At 37.0% G+C, this 24,924-nt stretch overlaps 3 protein-coding genes and 1 long non-coding RNA gene across 7 annotated transcripts; 1 reads left to right on the top strand and 3 right to left on the bottom strand.

Moving 5' to 3' along the window:
- Positions 1-1,241: 1,241 nt before the first annotated feature.
- zfand5a (zinc finger, AN1-type domain 5a) lies at positions 1,242-8,102 on the top strand. 2 transcript variants are annotated; one of them, XM_026212605.1, is made up of 6 exons: positions 1,246-1,418; positions 3,631-3,789; positions 4,135-4,234; positions 4,378-4,481; positions 6,519-6,650; positions 6,731-8,102. In XM_026212605.1, the coding sequence occupies exons 2-6, from the start codon at positions 3,633-3,635 to the stop codon at positions 6,877-6,879; spliced, it is 642 nt and encodes a 213-aa protein (XP_026068390.1). In that variant the 5' UTR covers positions 1,246-1,418; positions 3,631-3,632; the 3' UTR covers positions 6,880-8,102. The 2 variants fall into 2 exon arrangements, with proteins under 2 accessions (XP_026068391.1, XP_026068390.1); XM_026212606.1 differs by lacking the exons at positions 6,519-6,650; positions 6,731-8,102 and adding an exon at positions 5,703-6,063 and having other exon boundaries at positions 1,242-1,418.
- On the bottom strand, positions 7,899-10,344 carry LOC113049888 (uncharacterized). The gene is made up of 2 exons (XR_003276656.1): positions 10,308-10,344; positions 7,899-10,216 (listed from the first exon to the last, which is right to left on the bottom strand). It is a non-coding gene; the product is annotated as an uncharacterized LOC113049888 (long non-coding RNA).
- A 2,164-nt stretch (positions 10,345-12,508) lies between these two features.
- Positions 12,509-17,461, bottom strand: gda (guanine deaminase). Its single transcript, XM_026212608.1, has 14 exons — positions 17,265-17,461; positions 17,001-17,089; positions 16,611-16,782; positions 16,373-16,460; positions 15,902-16,007; positions 15,715-15,742; positions 15,464-15,571; positions 14,904-15,011; positions 13,630-13,727; positions 13,472-13,539; positions 13,184-13,330; positions 12,972-13,090; positions 12,727-12,754; positions 12,509-12,635 (listed from the first exon to the last, which is right to left on the bottom strand). Exons 1-14 carry the CDS (start codon positions 17,388-17,390, stop codon positions 12,568-12,570), a joined length of 1,353 nt encoding a protein of 450 aa, XP_026068393.1. The 5' UTR covers positions 17,391-17,461; the 3' UTR covers positions 12,509-12,567.
- Positions 17,462-19,185: 1,724 nt separating this feature from the next.
- Positions 19,186-24,550, bottom strand: c30h9orf85 (chromosome 30 C9orf85 homolog). Of its 3 annotated transcripts, none has more exons than XR_003276657.1 (5): positions 23,361-24,550; positions 23,085-23,191; positions 22,870-22,983; positions 20,736-22,331; positions 19,186-19,374 (listed from the first exon to the last, which is right to left on the bottom strand). XR_003276657.1 is itself a non-coding variant. In XM_026212612.1 (5 exons), the coding sequence occupies exons 2-5, from the start codon at positions 23,460-23,462 to the stop codon at positions 22,184-22,186; spliced, it is 471 nt and encodes a 156-aa protein (XP_026068397.1). In that variant the 5' UTR covers positions 23,463-23,924; positions 23,960-24,550; the 3' UTR covers positions 19,186-22,183. The 3 variants fall into 3 exon arrangements, 2 of the variants coding, with proteins under 2 accessions (XP_026068397.1, XP_026068396.1); XM_026212612.1 differs by having other exon boundaries at positions 19,186-22,331; positions 23,361-23,924; positions 23,960-24,550; XM_026212611.1 differs by having other exon boundaries at positions 19,186-22,331.
- Between the last annotated feature and the right edge of the window lie 374 nt (positions 24,551-24,924).

Genomic DNA, 24,924 nt, shown 5'->3' on the forward strand with positions numbered 1-24,924 from the left:
CTTGACCATGTATTTTACTTGGTAGTCTACGGGACAGTAACAATCCTCCCAGTTTTCATCCAGAATATCTTAAATTGTGTTCTGAAGACAAACAAACTTTTATGGGTTTGGAACGACATGGGGGTAAGTGATTGATAACAAAATGTTCATTTTGGGGTGGAGTATCCCTTTAAGCAATGACACACTAAAAACATCAGATTAAAGGTGAAGCATGCAATAAAACCATTCTCTTGTACAGCATGTTTGCACACACAACACTTGCATGCAAACTGCACACACGGTGTGACCAAACTCTAGTTCAGACAGGTTTATTTTCCCTAAATTTGCATTTTTTAAACTCGTTCACTTCAAACTCTTCTTCTCAGAAACAACCAGGCGGCTTCTGCCTTTGCTTATGTGCGAAGCCACCCTCAGGATTCACTGAGTTGGGTTACACTACTGAAAGGAATCTCTTTCACACCAGCTTCAAGGCTTGTGGGTTTGTAAAGTTCATGTGAGAGTTAACTGACTGACACCAAGTAATGCATATAGTGTAAAAACACATGAGAGCACAGAGGTGAGAAAATGAATGAAATTTTTGAAAATATCTTAAGAATTTGTCAGTGGAAAATGTACGCAAGACATCTTCTTACACAGGCCATTTTGTGTAAGCCTCAAACTTTGTTGTTGAATATATTTAACTATTTCTAACTTATATTTAAATGAATCCTTTATCTATCAACATTTATATTTTTCATACTCTGAAACTGGAATTCCTATGCAAAGTTTTTTAACACCTCTGTGGAACATTATACAGGCCGTGCAACGCACCATTTCAGAAGTGGTTCCTGTGCTTTCCTTTGCAGTATAAAGATGGCATCAGTGTGTCAACATGCCAAAAGTTACAGTGCCAATGACAAAAATAGCTGTGATACAACAGAGTGGGCCAGATAACACAAACTTAAGACTGGTAAATGTTGAAAGTATCTAGTAAGAGTGAAAATATCATCGATATGACACAATAAATACCTACTAAATGTTCAATACCCTATTTTATGAGCCTGTTGTTGACTTTGTTGTTTGTCTTCAGGCTTGGGAGACTTTCATCAGGAGGGTATGATTTCGTCATCAGTGTGTAGATACTAGATGGCAAACCTTAAAGTGGATTGTGCCTCTCTTTACTACCACGCCCCGCCCACGAGCGTCCAATGACCAATGAATGCCTTTCTATCTGCGATGACGCGATCAGTCACGCCCCTTCACTAAAAAAAGGAAACAAACAGAGTGAAAGAAGGGAGAGATATCAGGGGGAAGACGGGAGAGGAATTGACTTATTTACATCACCGACAGAACCTCGAGAGGAAGACAAACTCCTTTTCGAAGAGTTCCTGCTCTTTAACCGACGTTCATCGACTGATTAGGTTTTAAAACCATTCAAGGTAAGCGCTAAAGGTTTATATGAATTTTATTTAGGCGATAATCGCAAAGGTTTGACGATGTGATTCACGGAAAAACTGTCTGACCTCGAAAAAGGAAGCGATGAACGATTACCGATTCAGGACGTGTAACGTTAGCACACCGGGTTAAACCGCTAGCTCGGATCTATAAATGCCACGGTTATTCGAGGTATCGAGCGTTTTTGTTCTACGGGTGGGTCCCTAAAAAAACAAAGTGTTCCAAGTTGTCAGCAGCACCTTCCTGGACATCACAAGCCCCAGAACGTGACTCCCCTGGCCACAAAAAAAAAAAAAAAAAAAAAAACCGGCCACGGACAGTCGCTAACGTTACTCTTCACCTTGTACATACAATCATAAATCGATTTGCGATGTCTGTTCTTATTTTACTGTTTACTTTATTATTTTTCTGTAATTTTTTTCGAAACAGACATACAGTCCCAACGGGTTACCTTCATTGTGCTTTGTCTTGTTTGTTGTTCGACCGTGAGCGTATAAATTCAAGGAAATATCCTTTAGTTGTTCGCGTTTTTGTGCTGTATGTTACTAGTCACTCAGACAAACAGCTGGCTAAGCCAGTTAGCTTTTTGTTTTAGGCTTGTTCGAATGACAGATTGTCTGTCTAGGGAGGAAATCCTGTAGCAAAAGACAAAGAAGGAAGAATGAACAAAGCCAGTGCTGCTCTGTAATCGCGATGTGTCATGATATTTTACGTCTCGCTATTTTTGGCGTTTACTCGCCGTTCTGGTTCACTCTGTTCTCTCAGATCCACCCAGTGTATTCGTCTGAGAGATTCGACACAAGTACGTTAAGATGACTAATTTACCTATATACCCATACGCTTATAATGCTGTCTAGACCGAAAGCTCGTCTGGTTTTGAGCCACATCGCCACTCTTTTACAACCCGGACACGACTGTCCCTTCATGTAGACGGATAAATGACCTGTAATTCTCGGTTGAGTGGTGGTTTGAAATTGTGCTAACCGCTAGTATCGACTAGCACTAGTTTTGGTATTGATCCGCGGTGTCTGTCAGCTGGTGTCGGCGACTTGACTCGCGTGGCTTAACACGTGAACTGCTTTTGTGCTTTGTTTACCTAAAATTACATATAAGAGATGTACACTTAGTCTCACCCTTATTGCCTCCTGAAATTGCATATCACGCTTGACACCCACTCGTTAGGTTAGTCATGGTTAGGTGGCAGACCTTGTGCCGTACTGTTTAATGTGTAGACTTGATTTACAGATACAGACAGACGGATTAGAAGCGAGTTCAGTTTGGATGAGGTTAGGAATAAAAACGGCAGAACTCGGTGTTAGTCCGTTCAATCGGTTCACTTGACTGTAATTACTCTGTCCAGATGAGAGTGGTTGAGAAGCTTGTGTCTTATTTTTGGCGGAGATAAAACAAGGGCTTTTAATTATAGCGGGGTTTCCAGTGTATCCACGCTTAGATACTTAGAACAGTTGAAACCCTTGAGCTTTAAAGGTCCATTTTTACTAATTAAACATTTTACACACGAGTAAATGTATCACAATTTTATGAAATGTAATTGCAATGATGTACATTTATATACAAATAAAGACAGTTTTATAGAAGAAGCTTTTTTTTATTCTACGTGGAGCGGGTCTCCCTCATGGGTGCCGCCATAATGAGGTCACGTGACTATACAGCGTAATTGCTAATAATAGTATAACATTTGTTTTTGAGAAACTATAAGAATTCTTTGTTAATTTAGTATGTTAGTGCTCAGTTTATAAGTAGTTTCAACGTGTTTGTTGTCAACTGTCTATATTTTAATCTAATAGAACTTGATTTCATTGATTTTTGATAGATTTTTTTATTTTAGTTTTTTATAATTTATATAGCATCATTAACCGGTGTGTTACCAAAGATAACCATACATCTAAACAAAATTGGATAACTAAAGAGTATAATAATGAACACATTATACGTACTAAAAGTTTAATGCTGCTTTTTCATGTCCAATTGATACTGCAGCCTTGAGTATCTGCCCACAATAATGCCAATCTGATACCAAAAGCTTAGAATATCTATACCTTATCAACTAATGAGTGCACCTTTAAAACAATGATCTTCTCTACTCATTGCATGTGCATGTAAGCCAAACATAGTGCTGTCATTGTTAACAAGAACACTCTTGTTCTGTCTCCATTTTCTTTTGTGATATATTAGCAATGGCCCAAGAGACAAACCAGAGTCCCATGCCTATACTATGTACCACAGGCTGTGGTTTTTATGGCAACCCCAGGAACAATGGCATGTGCTCGGTGTGCTATAAGGAGCACCTGAACAGACAGCAAAGCAGTGATCGTAGTCCCATGAGCCCCCTGGGTAAGTCACACTGAAACATTAACCTGTTTGTCTAACCTTCTACTAGTTAGAGCTCTCTATGGTTACAGACCACACAAAAAATGTAGTTATACTATGGTATAAGGGCTCTCATTCATTGCACCTCTTGAAGACAGTGATATTATATTTGTTACAGCAATAACAGACCATGGTTAAGAAATGCGTGACACATCAGCAGCACTCAGTGATAGCAAGTTATTCTAAGCTGAACTGAGATATTTTAAATAAGCTACACTTGTTTTATGTCGCAGGCCTTTAGTATATAGTGTAGTACAGCTGCACCTGTGCACTGTCTGTGATATGTGTCTCTGTGTTCTGTTGGAGCAGCTGGAAGCCCCTCAGCAGAGGCCTCCGCCATACAGAGACTAGAAGCCAGCATAAACAAAGCAGACTCTTCACCTGCACCCAGCACAGATACCATGAGAGAGTGAGTACTTCATGTGTGTTTGTTGTTAAACCTCAGAATAGGAAAGAATGCATTTTATGTTCAGCTGCTTGACGTCTGAATGATCTCCTGTGTTTCAAGAAAAGCCGGAGCATGTTAAAACCTCCACCTGTTTGTTTTTGCAGAAGCATTCCTTCCACCTCCTTACCAGTCACACAACAGATGACGGAAATGAGCATTTCTAGAAAAGAAAAGGCCCTGTCTCCTAAAGCTGAGTTTGCTGAACCAGGTAATTGGAATGAGATATGATCAAATAAATAGTAAAAGTAGAAACAAAAACCTGCTTGTTTAGACTAACACAGAATGTTTCAGACTATTTCATGTCAAGGACCATCAAACATGAGCCCCTTTCACACTGCACGTCGGACCCGCAATATTCCCGTAACATTGCCTGGTCGCCTTCTGTGTGAAAGCAACCACGTCCCGGAATTGATTACCGAATAGAACCCGGGTCGGGGACCTAGTAAGATTGCGGTTAATCGAACCGGAACGAGCGCTGTTTGAACAAAAGCCAGATCTAATTCCGTATCGAAGTGAAGACGCGCGTTATCGCGCGACTCTTTTACCGGCTGTTTTGAAGGAAGATCAACATTCGCGACGAAAACAAATGTGCAAACTGTAATGAAGCAGAGATCAGTTAGTTCCTCACTTTCCGCGCTGACGCTGAGATCGTTTGCTTGCTTCAGTTAAAGTATAACGTGCCTAGCGTTGTCGACTCGTACATTACACGTCACGCGCTGATGTCACGTGTCGTTACGGGATCTTCAAGGGCTGTTTGTGAAAGCACGCACATATACCGGGTCATCACTGGCAGTGTGAAAGTGCCAAATCTAGCGACCAGGGAACAATTACAGGAACACTTTACCCCTGTATTTGCCGGAATGGCAGTGTGAAAGGGGCTATGATGATCCCTTCGATTTCTGATATGTGTATTTTCATGTATAAAGATGATTTGTGGAAAAAATGTCGATGGCAACTAAAATAATAATTTCCAAACGTATTAATTAAATTATAAAAATGAACAACGACTTGTAGATTGTTAAATTATTAGCTGGTAAATATTGACTTTTTATAACATTTCATCTAAGATTTACATTTAGATGCATTCTTTTATATTTTCTTACAAAACTACATGTAGCTTCTTACTGTTTAAAATGAATGTTGTCAATTAAATAAAATAACTGATTTCATGATTTATCACCAGTCTCTATAATACAAAATTAAATAATAAACTTATTAAACTTGGTGAATAAACATTGTTAAACATATTTCATTAAAGTGTACAACCCTTAATAATTTTGTCAAACAAACAACCAATATTTGTGCACCGTTTTGCTGCTTGATTGCAGGGGGGATTTTATAATGTGTATGACGGAATATTTAACAAATGCCTGTCAAATGTCAATAAACCAAAACTGTGCTGTCTAAATATATATTCAAATGTCTGCAGCTACAGCAGTGCGCAAGATGATGAGCAAGATGACGCACAAGATGAGAAAGCAAGATCTGTTTTATTACTTATCATCATTGTTCAAGTATGCAAGGAATGTTTATTTAAAAGTCTACAGTGTGAATGTCAAAGGAAGCACTGTCAAGTTTGTGTTTGTTAGGCCTTCAGACATCAAGCTCCGTTTTCTCAGTTCTTCTTTGTACTAAAATGGACTTTACTGCAAACAGAGTCTTTGGGCCTGCTCCAGTTTTACAGGCCGTTTACACAACAATGTTTTCAGCCAAAAACTGGAAACTTTTTATGCGTTTTGCCTGTTCGTTTACACAACGAGCCTGTTTGGGGGACGGAAAACACATATTTTTTTAAAACAGGTTTCAAAGTGCAAGTTTTTGTTTCCCAGTAAACACCCAATAAAGGAATCTTTAAAAACGGTGACGTCATGCGCAGTACGTGTCGATTTTAAAGGCGCCAACTACTGGCCTGGCATATGCAATACAGCGTTTTTGGTCATTTTCGCAGATATGTGTAAACACGAATCATTTTGAAATCGTGAAAAACGTTTCCGTTTTTTGACTACATCGTTGTCGTGTAAACGTAGCCTTAGTGTAAGCTGTTTACCGATGACTGTCTTAAGTTCATGCAGTTCTCACTTCGTTCTGACAGAATCTGGGATTTTGGGAGAGCCTATTTCAGGGTACAGCCCTATAAAATTGCGACTATACTCAGAAATCGGTCTCGGGCTGCTTTCAGAATCCACTCATGCCACATTGCAATGCTTTCATTTCTGACATTTTTCTCTTTCCATTCTTCCCACAGTCATAACACAGCCCACTTCCTCTTACTCCCCAATCCCTGTGGCTCAGGGCAGTGATGAGGGCAAGAGCCCTGATTCCTCCAAACCTAAGAAAAATAGATGCTTTACTTGCCGTAAAAGGGTCGGACTAACAGGTGAGACTTCATTGATTGGTCCTTTTGATATTGGTGTGATATCTGTGATCGGAGGTCTTACGTCTTCTTTGGTTTTACAGGTTTCAGCTGTCGATGTGGCAATCTGTTCTGTGGAATTCACCGGTACTCAGACAAGCACAACTGCACATACGACTACAAGGCGGAAGCCGCTGCTAAGATCCGTAAGGAGAATCCCGTAGTGGTGGCCGATAAGATCCAGAGAATATAAGCTTTACCCTCTTTCTCCGCGAACACTGGTGGATAAAATGGGCGACTTGAAAAACGGACTTGGGTTTTTCTATCACCTTAAGAAGAAAATGAGAGGACTGTACCTTCTGAGGCTCATGCATGAACGATCTTGACAGATTTTGGTTTTCGAATAGGTATTAATTTCTTTCCGTTTTGTTTCCTTTCCTTTCTGTGGTGTGTTATGCTTTGTATTCTTGCATATTCTTGTTTCCTAAAGCATAGGACACCTTTCAGGAAATTTTAGCCTTTATTGATGTTGTTTTTTTAATTTGCCTGTTCCCGCCTTTAAGCAATGGGAGTGGCAGATACTCTGTGCCAAAAGTGGCCGTGTAGTTTCTGAGTAAGTAGTGTTAAGTCTTTGACTTATGACGCCGGATTTTTAAGAGGTGTGTCAAAGCTCTACTTGATGATGTGTGCAGCATGTATTGATCTGTTAAACTGCAGTTTGTCATTTACAGTCTGTTTTAGCAAATCAGTTGGAATGTGAGGCCGCCCAGTCGTTAAAACGATTTATTTTGCATTATTTTAGAAAGTGAACTTGCTACTGTGACATGTTTTTAAATGAAAGTTTGAGATTCATCAGAAGACGTGGAACAATTCATCAACTCTCTTCCCACATTCTAGAAACAATAACCTTCATTCTGTGTTTTAGAGTATCAGATGTCCGGGAGTTTTATTTTTGTTAATTATGTGTGACATTTTGATAAGACTGTAAGATGGTACAGTCTGTTTCCGTGTGAGCGTATTTGTGTGCATGGGGAAAATTTGTGCACAAGACCTTCTTCCTGTTGTCAAAGCGAGATGAGCTCACTCTACTTAGACAGCACATTCATGACACCGCAATAGTGTACGCATAAAGTCAGACCCGAGTCTGTGAAACACTGTTCTTTTTGTTTGTTTTAAAATGCACCTACAATGCACCTGTCATTTTTGTGTGTCGGCATTAATGGAAGCGAGTCCGAGTGCATGTATTGTGTATATAAACGTCTTTTCTTCTGTAGGGAGTGAGGTTTCCTTAAAAAAAAAAAAGAAAAATGTATCTGTTGAGAGTATGTATCTGTTTGATTTCAGCCTTTAGTTATATGCAAATTCGTGTGGAAAAAAACCTCCTTACTATGTTCATATTTATGTATTGCATTTAATCCTTTTACCTGGCATTAAAGAAAAAAGTATTGTAAATAAAAAATATACAGAGAGAAAACATATAGTAATGTTGTTCTGTTGTCATTTTGGGGGAAATTCCAGAACATCATAAAGATAATTGTTTTAAAGTGAGTATTTTCCAGGCATATATCTGAATAACATGCAGCAGAAGGCCCAAACTGTAAATTCCCTAACAGCCGAATGATTTTTCAGATGGTGCTTGTTTCGCACACCTGTCCCGCCTGCTGACGCAAAGACATCCTGTTTTCACGACAGCTGTCCTGACAACCTTTAGCACTTCTGTACTCGCAACCAAAGCAGATTTGACAATCCTGGCTGACCTAGTAACAGCTGGAGAGGTGTGTGTCAAACAGCTGCTGTGAACCCTCAATGTCACCCTCAATCAAACACGCAGGGTATTCATATATACTTTTCCTGTCTTGTCTTCAAAGTGCATCTCTGTCCCTTAAAGAAAAATCTTTTAGTCCAGTCATTGGGTGTTTTTGTCATACAGTGACTAGTCAGTGTCTGTGGCTCACTCTCTGTATCTGTACAGAGGGGGCTGGGTGTTCAGCCGGTCTGGATGGATAATATCACAGTGACGGGTGGTGACAGATGTTGAGGGCAGATGCCTACGCCACAGAGTGTAGACATGCATCAGGGGGAGGGGTTAACCAAGGATACAAAGAGATGTATAGAGGCATAGTTGAAGAGGAAAGCAGTGTGGCTTTATATCATGAGTAAAAGTAAAGGACCTGCAGGATGTAGGAATTGTTCACCCGGGGAGCAGATGGGTTCTCACACAGTTCTGCGTGTTCTTCCCACGTTAATCCTTGTGCCAGTCAGAGGTTGTAAATACAGTCGTGAGTTTGGCTGAGGAGAAGAGGGCAAGGCTCAGAACCATGAGACAGAGGAGCTTACAGAAAGAGTTTCATATTAAAGCAATTATGGAATGGGCATCGTGATCATGAGAAAAATGTAGGTTTTGGTAGAAGCCTTTTTTTTTGGGGGGGGGGGTTATTTTTCAGAATTCTTTCAACATTCTTTTTTTAAGTACTTTTTAAATACTTTATATCAGAGTTTTTTTTTTTACTGGGGCATGTTGAAAAGATTAATACAATTATTATTATTATTTTTTATAAATTTAAAAAATGTTTACCTCCATGTCATGTGACCACTAACTGATATCAGAGTATTGTGAACATATGTATTAAAGTTTAAATTATTTAAATATTTTCTTGAAGAAAATATTTTAGGCTAAAAGGGGTTCCGGAATCCTTGATTTAAATGGTCCTATAAATGTCAATGAAAAAGTAAAAAAAAATGTTAAGTTATAAAAATATGGTAAATATTACAAAAACTGTCATCAGGGGATATTAATGGCTAGTAAAAAAAAAACCTACAAAAGGTGATTGTCTTACTCAGTATTTTTGTCTTGTTTTCCCAGTATAAATATCTAAACATCCTTAAATCAAGAAGCATTTGTGAAGAGAATTTTGGCATGATCTTAAGTCTTGTTATCTGAAAAAAGAAGTCTTCTTACCCCATTGGCTTGCTTATGTTCTCTCGTTTTAATCTTAACATCATGAAATGCTAAATGTGTAATTTCTGCCCAATTTAATGTTTCCAAATTTTCATCTTGAAATTCTCCATCAGTAGTGACGAGAAATTTAAGGTAGCAGACTTAGCTTTTCAGTTTTAGTGGGGTTGTTTTTTTTTGGCTGGCCTGTCACAAAGTCGAACCAGATTATGACAGATGCAGTGAACTAGGCCAGTGAGTTCCGCCTGTGATCTCGCACAATCTCTCTCAGCCTAACAATACCACGCACAAGTAAACACTCTTAATCCGACACAATTCTCACTTCACATGAAACTCCAAATTCACATGCTCGTTTTTTCTGAACTTTACCAGAACGTTCCCGTACTGTTTGGTTGTGTACCGACCGAGCTTTTGGTCTCTGAGGCGTAGTCAGGAAGATGGTAATCGGTTGACAGTAACGTTACAGAGTGAAACTCTTTTTACTCATGAGTCTGGGTGTGGCTCACAACGCTGCTTGTGTTGCTCAGGGTAGCTCACACAGGAAGTTCATTCAGCCAGACAGATATGGAAACCTCTTTGACTCACTGAGTCAATGAGCTTCATACACAACGTAAAATATTTTATTGCCAAAAGTCTGTTAAACAAAAACAACAACAAAACATTTCATTAAAGTTGTGTTATTAAAATGCTTATATATACCTGTCTGTCACAACTATTTAATGTACCTTGTGTGGTCTAGCCAGGAAATTCCCATCCAGACAGGAAGAGGGCGGGGCTTTAAATATGCACTATGACGTCATTGCATATGATACAGGCTCGCCTCGCACCGCGTCTGCGTGCTAAGCCCCGCCCACTCACATGTGCTTTACTCATGCCTCTGTCTCATTCTACCATCTGTGTGCCTCTTTGTCTTTCACTCCAGTGTTTATACACTCTCCCTCACTTCTGCTTCTCTGTCTCACTTACTTTATGCTATTTGCTAGATGTCTGTTGGTTCAAGCCCTTGGGCTAGAACGACAAATCAGACAGTTTTGAGGTCCAATTCATTTGCTAATATCTTATATTTAAAGGGATATTTCACCCCCCAAATTTTTTTATAGAGTTTTTTTTTTTTTAGAATAAATGTTTACATTTAGCATTAAATCACTTGCTCCCAGATGGATCCTCTGCAGTTAATGGATGATGTCAGAATAACAGCTGATAAAAACATCACAATGATCCACAAACAATTTTCATGACTCCAGTCCATCAGTTAACATCTTGTGAAGTGAAAGGCTTCATGTTTGTAAGAAACAATACCATCAGTAAGATGTTTTTACTTTCAGGCCATTGCTTTGGCTAAAACAACATTCCAAGATAGCATACATAATATTGCTTTCACAAGTGAAAAGCCATCTTGTCTGAATAGAAATATGCACAGGTCAAGCCTATTTGAAAATCTAGATTCTAAGGGTGCATGTTGAGAAAATCGCCTTTGAAGTTGTCTGAATGTAGTCCTTAGCAATGCATACTAATCAAAATTTAGTTTTGATATATTAACAGTATGAAATTTACAAAATGACTTAATGGAACATGATCTTTATTTAATATCCTAATGATTTTTGGCATAACAATGTATGCTGGCTATTGCTAATGTACCCATGCCACTTATGACTGGTTTTGTGGTCCACAGTCGCATATATCCCTTACATTTTCTTCTGTGAAAGCAGTTAAGTTTGTAAAAATTCCTGTAAATGACATCTAAATATATACTGAAGATTCATCATGATGAAGTAGTCATTATGAAAGCAAGATTCGCTTGCTGAGCAATGTGTTATTATTTTTCCAAACACACAAGACAGACCTGACAAACCGAGAATTCAGAACTGGAATGTTGGCATTGTGGTGCAACATAGTTCAGCTGAAAAAGACCCAAACTTGCATGACATAAAATAATATTATGTATATATGTTTCAGATCATTTAAAATCAGCATATACTAACAGAAAATTATGTAAAATGTAAATCATGTTTACTGATATTTAAATATAAAATGTGACTCAAATATGAGCATACTGTGAAAGAAAATTAGTCAAATATGACTCATACCCACTAAAGCACACAGTATTTGTTTTCTTTGCTAATATCAATCGCTGTAAACTGGTTAGATCTGCAGTGTAAAACTGTCTCTTAGCGCCTCCATGTGGTTATCTATTATTTTTGCCAATTAATCGGAAGATAAACAAACTTTTCTAAATGTTGTTAAAATGTATATGAATAATGCAAAGTGCATATTTATTTATGTAATTTTACTGCAATTCATTTAACTAGTACTGTTGTGTGAAAAGTCACAAATTTTGAATATAACAATTATACAGTCTCCATTTTTAAAAATGACCGAATAATTTAAAAAATGCTATTTAGATGTATAGCATGTAATACTGCAAGACAGTGCTGTCACAGCTTGGAATGATGACCACTCAACTGTACGTAGGGCATGAAGCAAATGTAATCAAGAGCACTGTTTCTACTTGAGAACTGTCATAAACAGTGAAAGGACAGGTGAGACAGACAGCTAAGGGCTGTTTGCATTAGAGAGTATCACAAATACTTGTTTTGCCATGTATTATCATTAATCAATGATTATACAAGCAATCAAAAAATAATTAATAAACATACCTAACATACATTTAAAAAGGTTGACAATAACATAAATAATTTTTATTGTCAATTTGTCATTGATTAATATAAAATATATTCTGTCACATTTGTTCCATTATGAACACGACTAGTAAAAAGAAGACAACAATTTAATAAAAATGAAAGAAAATCTATTTGATTATTGCGCAAATCTTTAAAACAAAAACAATATTTCCTAGATAAAGAAATTGAACAATATGTTAACTAAACAATATACATTAATAAAAATATTATGGTCTTTAAAAAAAAAAAAACACTTCTCCTAAATAGATGTATTATATTTCTGGTAAAAACAACTAGAGAGTAATTATTTATCTGGAAATGGAACCACTTGTCTTCCAGCCACGTAGACTTCAGTAATGTTTCGATCATCACCTTTTCAGAACAAAAATGGATTTAGATAAGACAAGAATATCTGAATTAAAGGCGAATTTTAAGCATGTCAACATTTTTTAAAGCAACTTACCTAAGTTTAAAAACTTCTCCAAAATGACCTGTATGAAAAAAAAGCACATTAAATGGGGCATTCTTTATCATTTGTACACATTAAAGAATTTAAAATGTATGTAAAAAGGATATTCATTGATATTGATTGTTTTTGCAACAAGACCAGTGTGTTTGCATATGACCAGACACACAAAAAACTTTTAACCAAATGATGTTGTTTTCTCAGTATGAGGGCAGAAAAGATCAGTAGGAGATCTGTTGAACCTTGGGGGCTTCACCAGGAAACAAATCGATCGGTCCGTCAGGAACACAAACATTCACTCGCAGGGCATCAAAGTCCTTGCCTACCACAAAGTTTCCGGTCTGATCATCCAATGAGAGGGCTGTAGGGAGTGAGGAGAACAACCAGCCAGGTTTATATAATGTGCTGTGCTAGTATTAAATAACCTGTTTGTCAATGAGAGCTGGAAACTTACCTTCGCTGCCTCCAAGTGTAGCCAATCTGAAAACCTCCTCAAAGCTCAGAGTCTTATGCTGAGGGTCCAGGATGGTCAGGGCTTTCGATGTGTCCAGGGTTCTTCTCATGGCATCTAGCATGGATGGGGAGTAGCCTCCTGCTACATCTACAGACGGCACAGACAAAACCATAAAATGCAGAAAACTGAACCTGATATTAATCGGCAACTGACATCTATAGCTTACTATCTTTAAAGCTTTCGCTAAGAAAGAATTTAACCACTGTAATGCACAAAAACAAACCTTACCTGTCCCCAAACCCAATTTCACTTCATGGTTCAAGACATTGCGCACATTTAGCATCCCACTGCAAATCCTGGAATGGTAAAAGAGACAATCAATGTATTAGAATATATTAAAGAGATCTGAAAATGAATATTAATAGTAAAAGGCTTGAGGTGCTTACGAAATGTTACTGTTAGGACAGTGAGAGATTGCAGATCCTGTCTCACGAAAGATCTTCAGTTCTTCATCAGTTAGGTGACAGCCATGGGCCATTACGGTCTGCAATAGTCATTTGCATAACTGAATTCCAAACCAATTTCAATTCTGAAACCTAAACTTTTATGCAAAGGTTTAATTGAACAACTGGAAGGGTGCTTTAAAATCAAAATAACTTTTCCATACATTTCAGAATAGCAATGAATTGACGCCAGTTCATTGCAAATTAAACTCAGTTATCCAAAATCTAAAACTGAAATAATCTGATTTGGTTAAGATCATCAAAGATTTTGCTTTGACAAGTATGCAACGACCCTAGCATGAGTAAATATTCTATGTTTTTTTTGGTGAATTTTTCTTTTAAATCATGGGTCTTTTCATTCAGAGATAGTCAGAAAGTGCACTTGGTCCCAGATCAGTGAGGAAGAGTGTCATCTTTTCAGGGCAGGGAGTTTGTGTACTTAAATGACAATGCACTCCAGTGTACTGGACTCTTGATCACAAACTTATATTACAAAGCACATGATTCATAACCTCTCATGCAAGCCCTTCACATCCACAGGGCTAATGACAACCAACCAAAATAAAAGCCTTCAATAAAAACATATTGGTTCATCCAATGTGCAGCTTTATGAGTTTATTAGTATATCTTTTTAAATGAACTCGCAGAACTGTGTATCGGCCAACAGCTGCATATATTTTAAAGGCTCAATAAACCCATTTTACACCAGGAGTTCCTCCCTGTTTATTTTGAAGGGCAAAGGTGGTTTAAAATATTACAACACCTTTTAAAAAGATAAACATAATAAAAAATGCAAGTAACAATTTCATACACTCCATTATAGATGCATAGAACCTTAAGATAAAGCAGTTTTTCAATAACCACTGTATTTGTAATAGAAGACTGACATTTGTTTATGTCATGCATGGACTTCAGACTTTCACACTTGGACTCTGTTGCAACACCATTCAGAAAATAAAATAACAAAATTATACAATGAATCAGTAACTAAGGTATCTATGTAGAACAATTTATATAAAGTAATATATATATTGAAAAATATATGCAAATGCATGACATAAACAATATATATATATATATGACATAAACAATATATATATATATATATATATATATATATATATATATATATATATATATATATATATATATATATATATATATATATATTTCACCAGTTCTCTACAGTATAATGACAATCACTGAACAGCACTCACCCTATCTGTAAGCAGGTTGTGCTTGAGGTAAACATCAGTGTAGGATTTGCAGCCTGGGAACAATGTCTTAACAAGCTCCACTTCCTCTTTGTTCTCACTGATGTGACTCTATAGGTTTAATGATTGCAGAAAAACAGGTGTTAATAATTTTACTTAGTATCTATTCGTGTTTATGTTTTATGATTTACAGCAGCTAAACTGCTATTAGTTTAGAATATCAGTTTATAATATATTAAGCATTTATTTCTAATATTACAGTTATAGTTTGTATATTGCACATGATCTCTATTATAAATGCTGATGGAGCATGGAGCACATAAATCTAACCACACCCATCATTCTCCGCATGACAAGAATTTGACAAGAATCTTTTACAAGAATTACGAACATAACACCATAAGGCCATGTGTCAATCAAGAACTCTTAGTCATCATAACATGTTTCAAACTTCTACAATTTGAAACAATGCAATAATGCACTTCAGTGTTAATGTTATGTTCTTTAACCTTTGTAAATCACTGTTTATCAAGGAGATGTTAATGTGTGAAATGAGGACAAACCTGAACATGAAGCTTGTTGTTTTTGGCGATCTCACCTAATTCACTGAGCAGTGAGGAGGAACAGGACGGAGCAAATCGAGGAGTGACCACAGGCTTAACATTCGGGTACTAAAACAGTCAGATAATATGTTTTTATTTTCATATTTACAGAGCCTGAAATCGTTTAGGCACAATTACTTACTATAACACCGACTCTGACTAGAGTTACATAATAGCTCAATTAAATGAATGAGACTGAACCTGTTATTTACCTCCTTTTTGAGAAGCTCTTTGATGAAACTGCCATAAACAAGAGAAAAGAGAATCATATGTTCAATTTCATTGATCAGACTGGGGTTAAGATTAGGGTTATAAGCAATTTTAATTGTATAAGTCATTTTGTACATTGTACATGAGGTTACTAACACTATTGTGTCAGTACAGTCCACTAAAACTCACCGATCTGTCTCCTCTTTACATTCACTTGGATTCTCTTTGTAATGTGGAACTGCAGAATTGCAGTCCATGCAAACTTTACCCACTAAAGCTCTTTGTCCAAACCTATCTAGTGGAAAAGAGGCAAAATGTTGTATATCAAAATCTAAAATCAATGATTGATTTATTATCTTGTGAGATAATGATACAGCAACATAGTGGACACATGATTTTAAAGTTATATTAAAGTTTAGACAGAGTTATTCTCTGACACAGTATGACAGGTCACAGGGCAACTCTTCTTACATAATATGAAAAAAGTAAACATAAAAGCAGTTACTTAACAGACTGTCAGGAACAAGAACTACGACAAGATAGGACAAAGCAAGACAAACTCCAAAGGTTAGAGAAAGGATGTGCTTGTGTTTGCCACCACAGACACAGTCACAGGGGACATTCATTCAACGTGTGTATCCTTGGTTGCATGTGTTTTACCTGCAAGCTCTCCAAGGAGAAGAGAGGCTTCAGTGTGTATTGTGGCAAAATAACAAGCAGTAGTGGTGCCGTTCTTTAATGTTCTTCTCTACAATGCCAAACAGTCAACATAAAATTTCAGACGAAATTTGCAACAAGCATTCTACATCTATGTCAATTCCATCAATTATTTACCTTACTTCAGAGTTATTCTTTATATGTATTACAGTTTCTATTTAATCCATTTCGGTGAGCTTACCACAACTTTAGTGTAGACATTATTGGCAAAATCCAAGTCTTTATACTTGGCTTCAACAGGGAAAGTGTAAGTGTTGAGCCACTCCAGCAGAGGCAGGTCTAATGCAGTTCCAGTATAGCTATACTGAGATGCATGGATGTGTGTATCAATCATTCCGGGCATAAGAAACTCACTGTGGAGCCAAAGTAAAATTAATCAGTGGCACTTCAAAATGATTTCAAGTTTGAACATGCTCATTATTATGCAATTTGACCACAAAGCTGGTTTACACAAAGGTTCTTGCTCTATTTTGTTACCTGCTGAGTGGTTGTTCTTAATGAGCAACGTATGCAAGACTTACGTATGTTAGACTATAGAATATATGCAATTCATTTAGACTGATGTACTTACTATTGTCCAAGTTGTTTTATGTCTGAAGTTTCAAAGCCCCATTTTTCTGAAAGACTGACCACATCTTGATGATTTTCAATAAATGCAATCTGCTCAAAAAGAGAAATAGCATTATGAAAATAGCAATATGGCAACGGCAAATGACATTATTATACCCAATATCATTAATTATATCCAGTATAACACATTATGCGGTTAGGACATTTATCTTCGAAAGTAAATCAAAATGACATGACACAAATTGTAGTTAAGTATTAAACAAACCTTGCCCTTATCGTCGACTCCTAAGACACAGTTGTGCAGTATTTCCACCGCAGCTCGTGGTGTGGAGTGCATAAATGTTCCACTGAAGACGTGCGCAATGCGCGCGGTGGTGTCGTTCCGATTCATTATTGGCACAGATTTTTGAATGTCATTTCAAATGAATCATCTGAAGTTTTATATAGGACATGAGGCACTGCGGAATTCATGGGAGGTGGATACTGTAAACCAGTAATCATTACAGCAGCTCTAAGCGCGTCATCGTGTACACCCAATCAAACTCTCATGAGACATTGGGACGTTCTGTAATTATTTATGGCACACCACAACCTGTTTTCTTTATTTTGATGTATCCATTACTCGCTACTACAAACAATATTCTAATATTATTAATAATAATTGCACATAAGAAAAAAAAAAACGTTTTCTAGTGTGCACTATTAGTTTAGTACACATTCTCATGGGGCGTGGGGTTATGGTGATGCATAAGCAGAAGCAGGTGTACAACACGGGAGTCTTTTGTCAGAATCATAAGAAACTAAGTAAATGGGATGAAGGAATACTGAAGCAATAATAACTTATACATAGAACATATCCATCAATTAATAATTGATGGCTAAAATTAATAACAATTGGTATAAGCTGAGATTCTAAAATTCATGAGGTTCTGGTTAAATTATAGTTTAGGTTTCATTTTCTATTTGCATTTATAACAAACAAATTGAACTGAAAGTATTTGTGAAATATTTTATTTAGATGTGCTAATTTATAAGAATGAAGGTAAAAAGGCCTGCTGTATTGTATGTTTGTGGAGACTATATGAAAGAGTGCATGACAGCACCACAAATAAACAATAGTTACCTTAGCTACCTCTTTGTAAGGTTTCACATTACACTCTTGCAGTGCAAATTGCCTGTGCAATGTTTTATATTAGAACAATGTTGACGTTTGCTTGAGGAATAATTATTGTAAAGGACAATTCTTGTGCACCGCTTGAATGCACATGGCACATGACATTCATGCAATATTAGGACATTGCAGTCCCACCTGACTCTTTTATAAAACATTACAACACCATATACAAACACTACATATAGACATAAATAAAGGACATTGTAATGAAACAAAAATGGTATGCATTGTCCACTGCACAAGAAGAACTGCACTGAAATTAAGTTACACATATTTTGTATGCATATCTTTGAACTAAGTTAGTGAGTTCTGCCATTGATAAGAGTAAAGCAAAGTGAAAATGCTATCAATAGCTGTATTCCATATAAAGAATACAGCCATTGTAAACATTTTCACAATAGCATTTGGACACAATCATTTTGATGTGTGTGGTAAAGGGGATGGTAAAGCAGTCAGACATGTGATGCAGGTCTCCCCTCTTGCTTCATAACTGTGACTAAACCTCATGACATAAATCCAATATTAAAGTTACAGTTCTTCAAATCACAAAAGTTTATATTTGTTTTTTTGCAATAGCAATCATGTTCAGTGTTAACTTCTCCAGAACTTTGCGTCACAGGTGGTTTAGATGTTGCACAAAGGGCAAAACAGACTATTTTTGTTTGAGTTCCTTAAACATCACGAGAGATTTCCCTTAAAATCTTGAAATAGTTGGCAATGATCTCATGGCATTATCTCTGTGATCACATGGTGACTTAACATGTGTTACTGGACTCTTTCTCATTCAAAAGATTTATTGTTTTATTCTAGACCTGTGATGGTTCTATTTTATATTAATGATCTTTAAATGTACTTACATTAGAAAATATAACTTACAAATGTGCTTATTGTGTTAGTGTTGTATTGCAAAAACACTTTTGCTGCTATTGATGTGGGATATGTTTAAGGTTAGGGATACACTGGTTTAGTGGTATGGGTAGTGTAACAGTGACAGAGGCGTGAGGCGTGCAGATCTATACGCAAAGCTTTATTCATAGACATGGTCAAACACAGGCAGGGTCGAACACGTATATTAAGGGCAAGACATGAGCAGTCTAGTAAACAGGCGTGGGTAGATCAACGGTGAACAATATCCAACAGGGTAAGGCAAAGAGAGATAATCCAGGTACACATCAATAATCCAGGTGGGGGCAAACATAGTCTGAAACAGCAAGACAAAAGGGTAATCCAGCCAATTAAGGATCTAAACACAGGAAAACAGGCAAGGCGAGACTATGACTAAACTATGAAAAATTGGAACTGGTTCTGAAAAATGCTATCACTAGAATAATAAACACAGGCAATACTCTGCCCTGTGTGAGAAGTTGCTTATAAAGCGTGTCTGATGATTGTGCGGTGTGTGTGTGAGATTGTTCAGGTGAACTTGTAGTTGGTGCAATGGATCATGAGAAATGTAGTCCAAGGTGAAAGTATGTGTGGTGAATTAACGGCAGTTTAAAACCGGATCATGACAGGTTTGTAATTACTGAAATTAATTAAAGCATATATATACATACATACATACATACATATATATATATATATATATACACACACACACACACACACACAATAAGGGCACTGCATCAAATTATTTTGAATTTAAGTGTTACTACATAGTAGTTAATAATGCTTTGTTAATATAAAGTGGGTTCCCTGTGTTTTTTCAGCCACTTATTAAATGCAAAGTCTACGTTTCTAACAAAATCTGTTTAAAAAAGATGAAAATCACAGTCACCAGGACAGAAAACGCAACAGTGCAGGTGTAGATTTAACATTCAGTGTAATTCATTATTTTCTAAATAGACAACACAACATTTTCTTGGAGGTCGTTTATTTAATGGACATGTGTTTCAGCAGAATTTTACGCAAGCAGCTACTGGTAGCCAATGCAAATTGATGAACAGACTTTTTGGATTTTAGATTAATTGTAGAGGTTTTATAGAAGTGGCTGGAAGACCTGCCAAGAGAGCATTTCAACAGTCCAGCCTGGATAGAACAAGAGCTTGAACAAGGAGTTGTGTAGCATGTTCTAAAAGAAAGGGCCTGATCTTCCTAATGTTGTATAAAGTAAATCTGCAGGACCGGGCCGTTTTAGCAATGTGGTCTGAGGAATTTAGCTTATCATCAATCACAACTCCAAGGTTTCTAGCTGTTTTTGAAGAAGTTATGGTTGATGAGCCTAACTGGATGGTGAAATTTTTATAAAGTGATGGTGATTTCAAGCAGTGAAAGTGATGACAAGCAGTTTTATCAGGTTGAATAGAAGGTGATGGTCCATTATCAAACAAGTAATGTCTGTTAGACATGATGAGACGCAAGCAACTATCTTCAAATCATCAGGATTGATTGAGAGGTAGAGTTGAGTGTCATCAGCATAGCAGTGATATGAAAAGCCATGTTTCTAAATGACAGAACCTAGTGATGTCATGTAGACAGAGAAGAGAAGTGGTCAAGAACTGAGCCCTGAGACACCCTAGTAGCTAAATGTTTGAACTTGGACACCTCACATCTCCAAGTTACCTTGAAGGACCAATCTGAGAGGTAGGACTCAGACAACTGGTGTCTGGTTCCTGAAATGACATTTTCCAATAGGGTTGACAGGAGAATCTGGGTCAAATATCCACTTCTGTAGCCATATTGGTTGCAGTCTAGGAGGTTGTTCCATGTGAGAAAGGCAGAGACCTGGTTGAACACAACTCATTCAAGTGTTTTTGCAATGAAATGTAGAAGGGAGATCTGTAGTTGTCTAAAAGAGATTTCTTAAGAAGTGGGGTTATACAAGCCTTTTTAAGTGTTGAGGGAAAAACACCAGTGTGAATGGATGCGTTAACGATTTGAGTGAGTTCAGGTACAAGGCACGAGTTCAGGCATGAGAAATGGCTTGAAGGAGATGAGATGAAATAGGTTCAAACAGACAAGTAGTAGGATGATTGGAAAGGATGAGTTTAGATACTTCTACCTTAGAGAGAGAACGATGAATAATTTATGTTTGATGGCAAGATGTGTTTGACAGTTTGATGTGTGGCAAATTGTTCACTGAGGTTTGTAATTTTATTAATGAAGAATGTGGGAAAGTGGTTAGCTGCTAGAGTTGATGAAGGAGGGGGAGAAGGACAAAGGAGGGAGGAAAAGGTTTTAAAAAAGAATGCAAGAGTTAGGTGAATTGTTGATTTTGTTGTGATAGTATGTCCTTTTAGCAGTGGAGACATTAGCAGAGAATGAAGAGAAGAGTGATCGATATACATTAACAGGTTAAAAGGTCAGTGGGATTTTGTGATAAAAGAGAAATTATTGAAGAGTGCTGGAAGAGTAACAGTGTCCTCTGGTTTGATCCAGGTCTCTGTCAGGGCCATGAGGTTTAGTCTTGAATGACTGGTAATAGTGATAGTAGAGATCTGGAAACACATAGTTAGAATTGGCTATAAAAACTGAAAACAGAAGGGAAACAAATAGTAGGAAAGAGAATGATTCAAGAGCGATACTTGTCCCTTGCCGGTGTCCATGCTCGGCGGAGACGTACGGTAGAGTCGATGGTCTCCACACGAGGGCTGCCGAGGTATACTAAACTTTTTATATTCGTCTAACAAAACTCAAATTGAATTTAGCTGGACACACTTTCCTGTTTATCACAACAATTGCCCAAGCTAGGCAAGCGCATGCCACTGACAAGGTACGTGATACAGTACGAAACTAAACGTGATTTCAGCACATCTCCACACAGTAAACAAAACAAGCGTTTCCTAACAACGACCACTGAGCTAAACACTGGGACAAGAAATAGATACACTTATGACCTGCTTTTAACTTCTGCTGACTGACTGCTTCTCTCAATGAGTACATCTTTGCACTGTGTCTTGTTGGCGCTTGGACACACTTTCCTGTTTATCACAACAAATGCCCAAGCAAGTGTATGACACTGACAAAGAACACGATTCAGTACGAGACCAAACGCGATTACAGAATCACAGTCAAGAATCACTATCATAGTCATCATTGCTAAAGCCCAGGTCATCAAAATCTCCGTCATCATCCTCCTCCTCCTGGTCTCTTTTTTTCTGTCTCTTCTCTTTATTTGGCTGGCTGGTATCCTCTACCTCTTCTTCCTTCTTGTCAAGTCTGAAAAACAAAAAGCAGCAGACAGATACATAAAACTCTCTAAAACAACTGTGAATTACAAGAACTTAATTTTGTGTTCACAGTTAATAGTAATACATCTCAACATACAGTACATATGACAGTGATAAGTTCAATTAATCTTATTAAAGAAAAGTCCCTAAAAATGCACAGCTAATAGAATAACAGAGCAGTGAAAGCAGCCTAAAAGTAGATCTAGAATATCTTGGGGCCACAAATAAATTTACCAGAACTTCGTATGTCCACAAGATGGCACATGTGCTGCACTGATATACTACCACAAGACTACTAAAAGACACTGTTACAAAAGATGCAGATTTCAAATAAACGCTCTTTACTTATCTTTCTATTCATCAAATAATCCTGAAAAAGTATTAAAATATTAAGCATCACATTGTGTAGAATTGTTTTCTACATTTATAATAAAAATAACTATTAAGCATCTATAATAACTGAGCACCAAATCAGCATATTAGAATGATTTCTGAAGGATCATGCATTCAGGCCTGAATCTACTTACGGAATGACAATCTCTTCCTTCTTCCCACATTTTGCACAAAGCTCCAGCTTTAGTGCACATGGCTTGCATATGATATGATAGGCATCCTTCACTGTTTTCTGAAGACACTTAACACTAGGAAAGGCAGAGAATCATCATTTCAGAAATGGGCTCATTGTGGAGGAGTTTATTTGCCTTTCATCTGTTGCTATGCAGTAAATCTCTCCTCATCTCACCATTTTCGTGGCTGTGTAAGGGGCTTGTATTTGTTGTACTTTACTTTCCACTCTAGCACATCTTTGCAGTGCTGGCACAGACCATCGTGAACCTTTGATTTGGCTTTCTGGTTGCATCATTAGGAAAGAATGCAAACAAATTCACACACACAAAACTCAAGCAAAAAAAAAAAAAAAAAAAAAAAACCGGCGCAAAGGATATATAAACTCAGAAACAACGAAACTGACATAAAATGTAAGTCTACCCTTTTTATTTTAGCAGGCGCTTGACGTTACCTTAACTTGTGCACTTGCTCCATACTTGTCATTTTTGAAGGCAGTTACATTCTGGTGTTTTTGGCCTCGCGATCGGGAAACATTTCCTGTTTGAGAACTCATTTTAACCCTAAAATATACGTAATTTACACCCACTGACCGTTTAAATCACCTATTAGAAACCACGTGGCTTCTTCTTCTTCTTCTTCCCTTTTTTTTGGCGCGTTGCATCCTCCTGTGTGGTTAATATCGCCACCTACTTTTGCTGTTATGCAGTCATGGTTTATTTATAATCGATTTCTCCTTGTTTTTGCTTTTCCTGTTCTTACACATGTATCCACACAAATATTACTAATTAAATAATTATTCTATGATCCATCTCTTTCCTTCTCCTCCAGACTAAATCCATGGTCTCCTAAAATCCAGAATAAAATAGAGCATCCACATATGCTTAAATCCTTTCACTTAATCTACTAGTATATATGTATTAAAGGAGTGGATGTCAATCTACCGTGGCCTTCATAATAAAATTTATTATATCATCTCTTTTGTGATAATTGATCAAGTTATTAATCAGTATTTGAGCTCCTAGATTGTTTGATGATTAATCAGTATTTTACCTCCTAGATTGTTTGATGATTACTATATTATTTAATATAGATTCCATTGTAGCAAGAATGAAATGTGTGACAGTATCCTTTACATGCTGAGATCTATTATTTTCCCAGTCAAGGGGTCATGTTAGGAAGTCAGGGTGACCTCCCATCTATGTGAGCGATGAGTGATCAAGACAGCTGTGATATTATTTTATCTGCATAATACACATTAAAGAATCCTGCTTTATTCTGTATATCTAAAGATGAGGACTGCATATTGTGCATGTAACAAACCATATACTGATAAGATTTCCCCCAGAGTTAGGTAACATTGAAGTACAGATAAATGTGTGTGTGTTGGACATATTTTTTTTTGTGCTAGATGCAAAGACTGTCCTTGAGAAGTTGCTCAGTTACAAAGTTTTTTTTTTTTTTTTTTTTTTACATTTTTGTTTAATTGATCGCATCTCTGACTTCTGGTCCTTGGGTTTTTAACTGTAAATTCCCTACAGTAATTTATTAATATCCTGTATCATACTCTATCTCTATTAAAATCACATCCTAATAAATATTCCAAATCCTTATTTACCTTCATCTTTTTTGTTTAAATATGATATTAATTCCTTTCTTTCTTCATCATACCTTGTACAATTATGTACATGCTCCACCGTTTCTTTCTTCCCACGATTCCCATATAGACCAGCCTCATGTATTCCAGTTATTAACAGAGAAACGTTCAATCCCGATTGTCCAAGTCTCATCCTAGTTATTATAACCTCTTCTTCTCTATTTCTTCCACTAACACTTCTTTTAGTATTTACCTTTTTTTCTGACCGCGTGGCATCTCACGTTAAAGTGGTTATTGACGCAATGCGAAAATAGCAGAAATAAATAACGTTAGCAATTGGCTAATGCTTTTCAACTTCAAACGTAAGATTATTAATTTCAGAAAACACAGCTAACGTTAAAAATGAGCTCTAGTATTTAAT

Source organism: Carassius auratus, chromosome 30 (genome assembly GCF_003368295.1).
Source record: "Carassius auratus strain Wakin chromosome 30, ASM336829v1, whole genome shotgun sequence".
Taxonomy (NCBI): domain Eukaryota; kingdom Metazoa; phylum Chordata; class Actinopteri; order Cypriniformes; family Cyprinidae; genus Carassius; species Carassius auratus.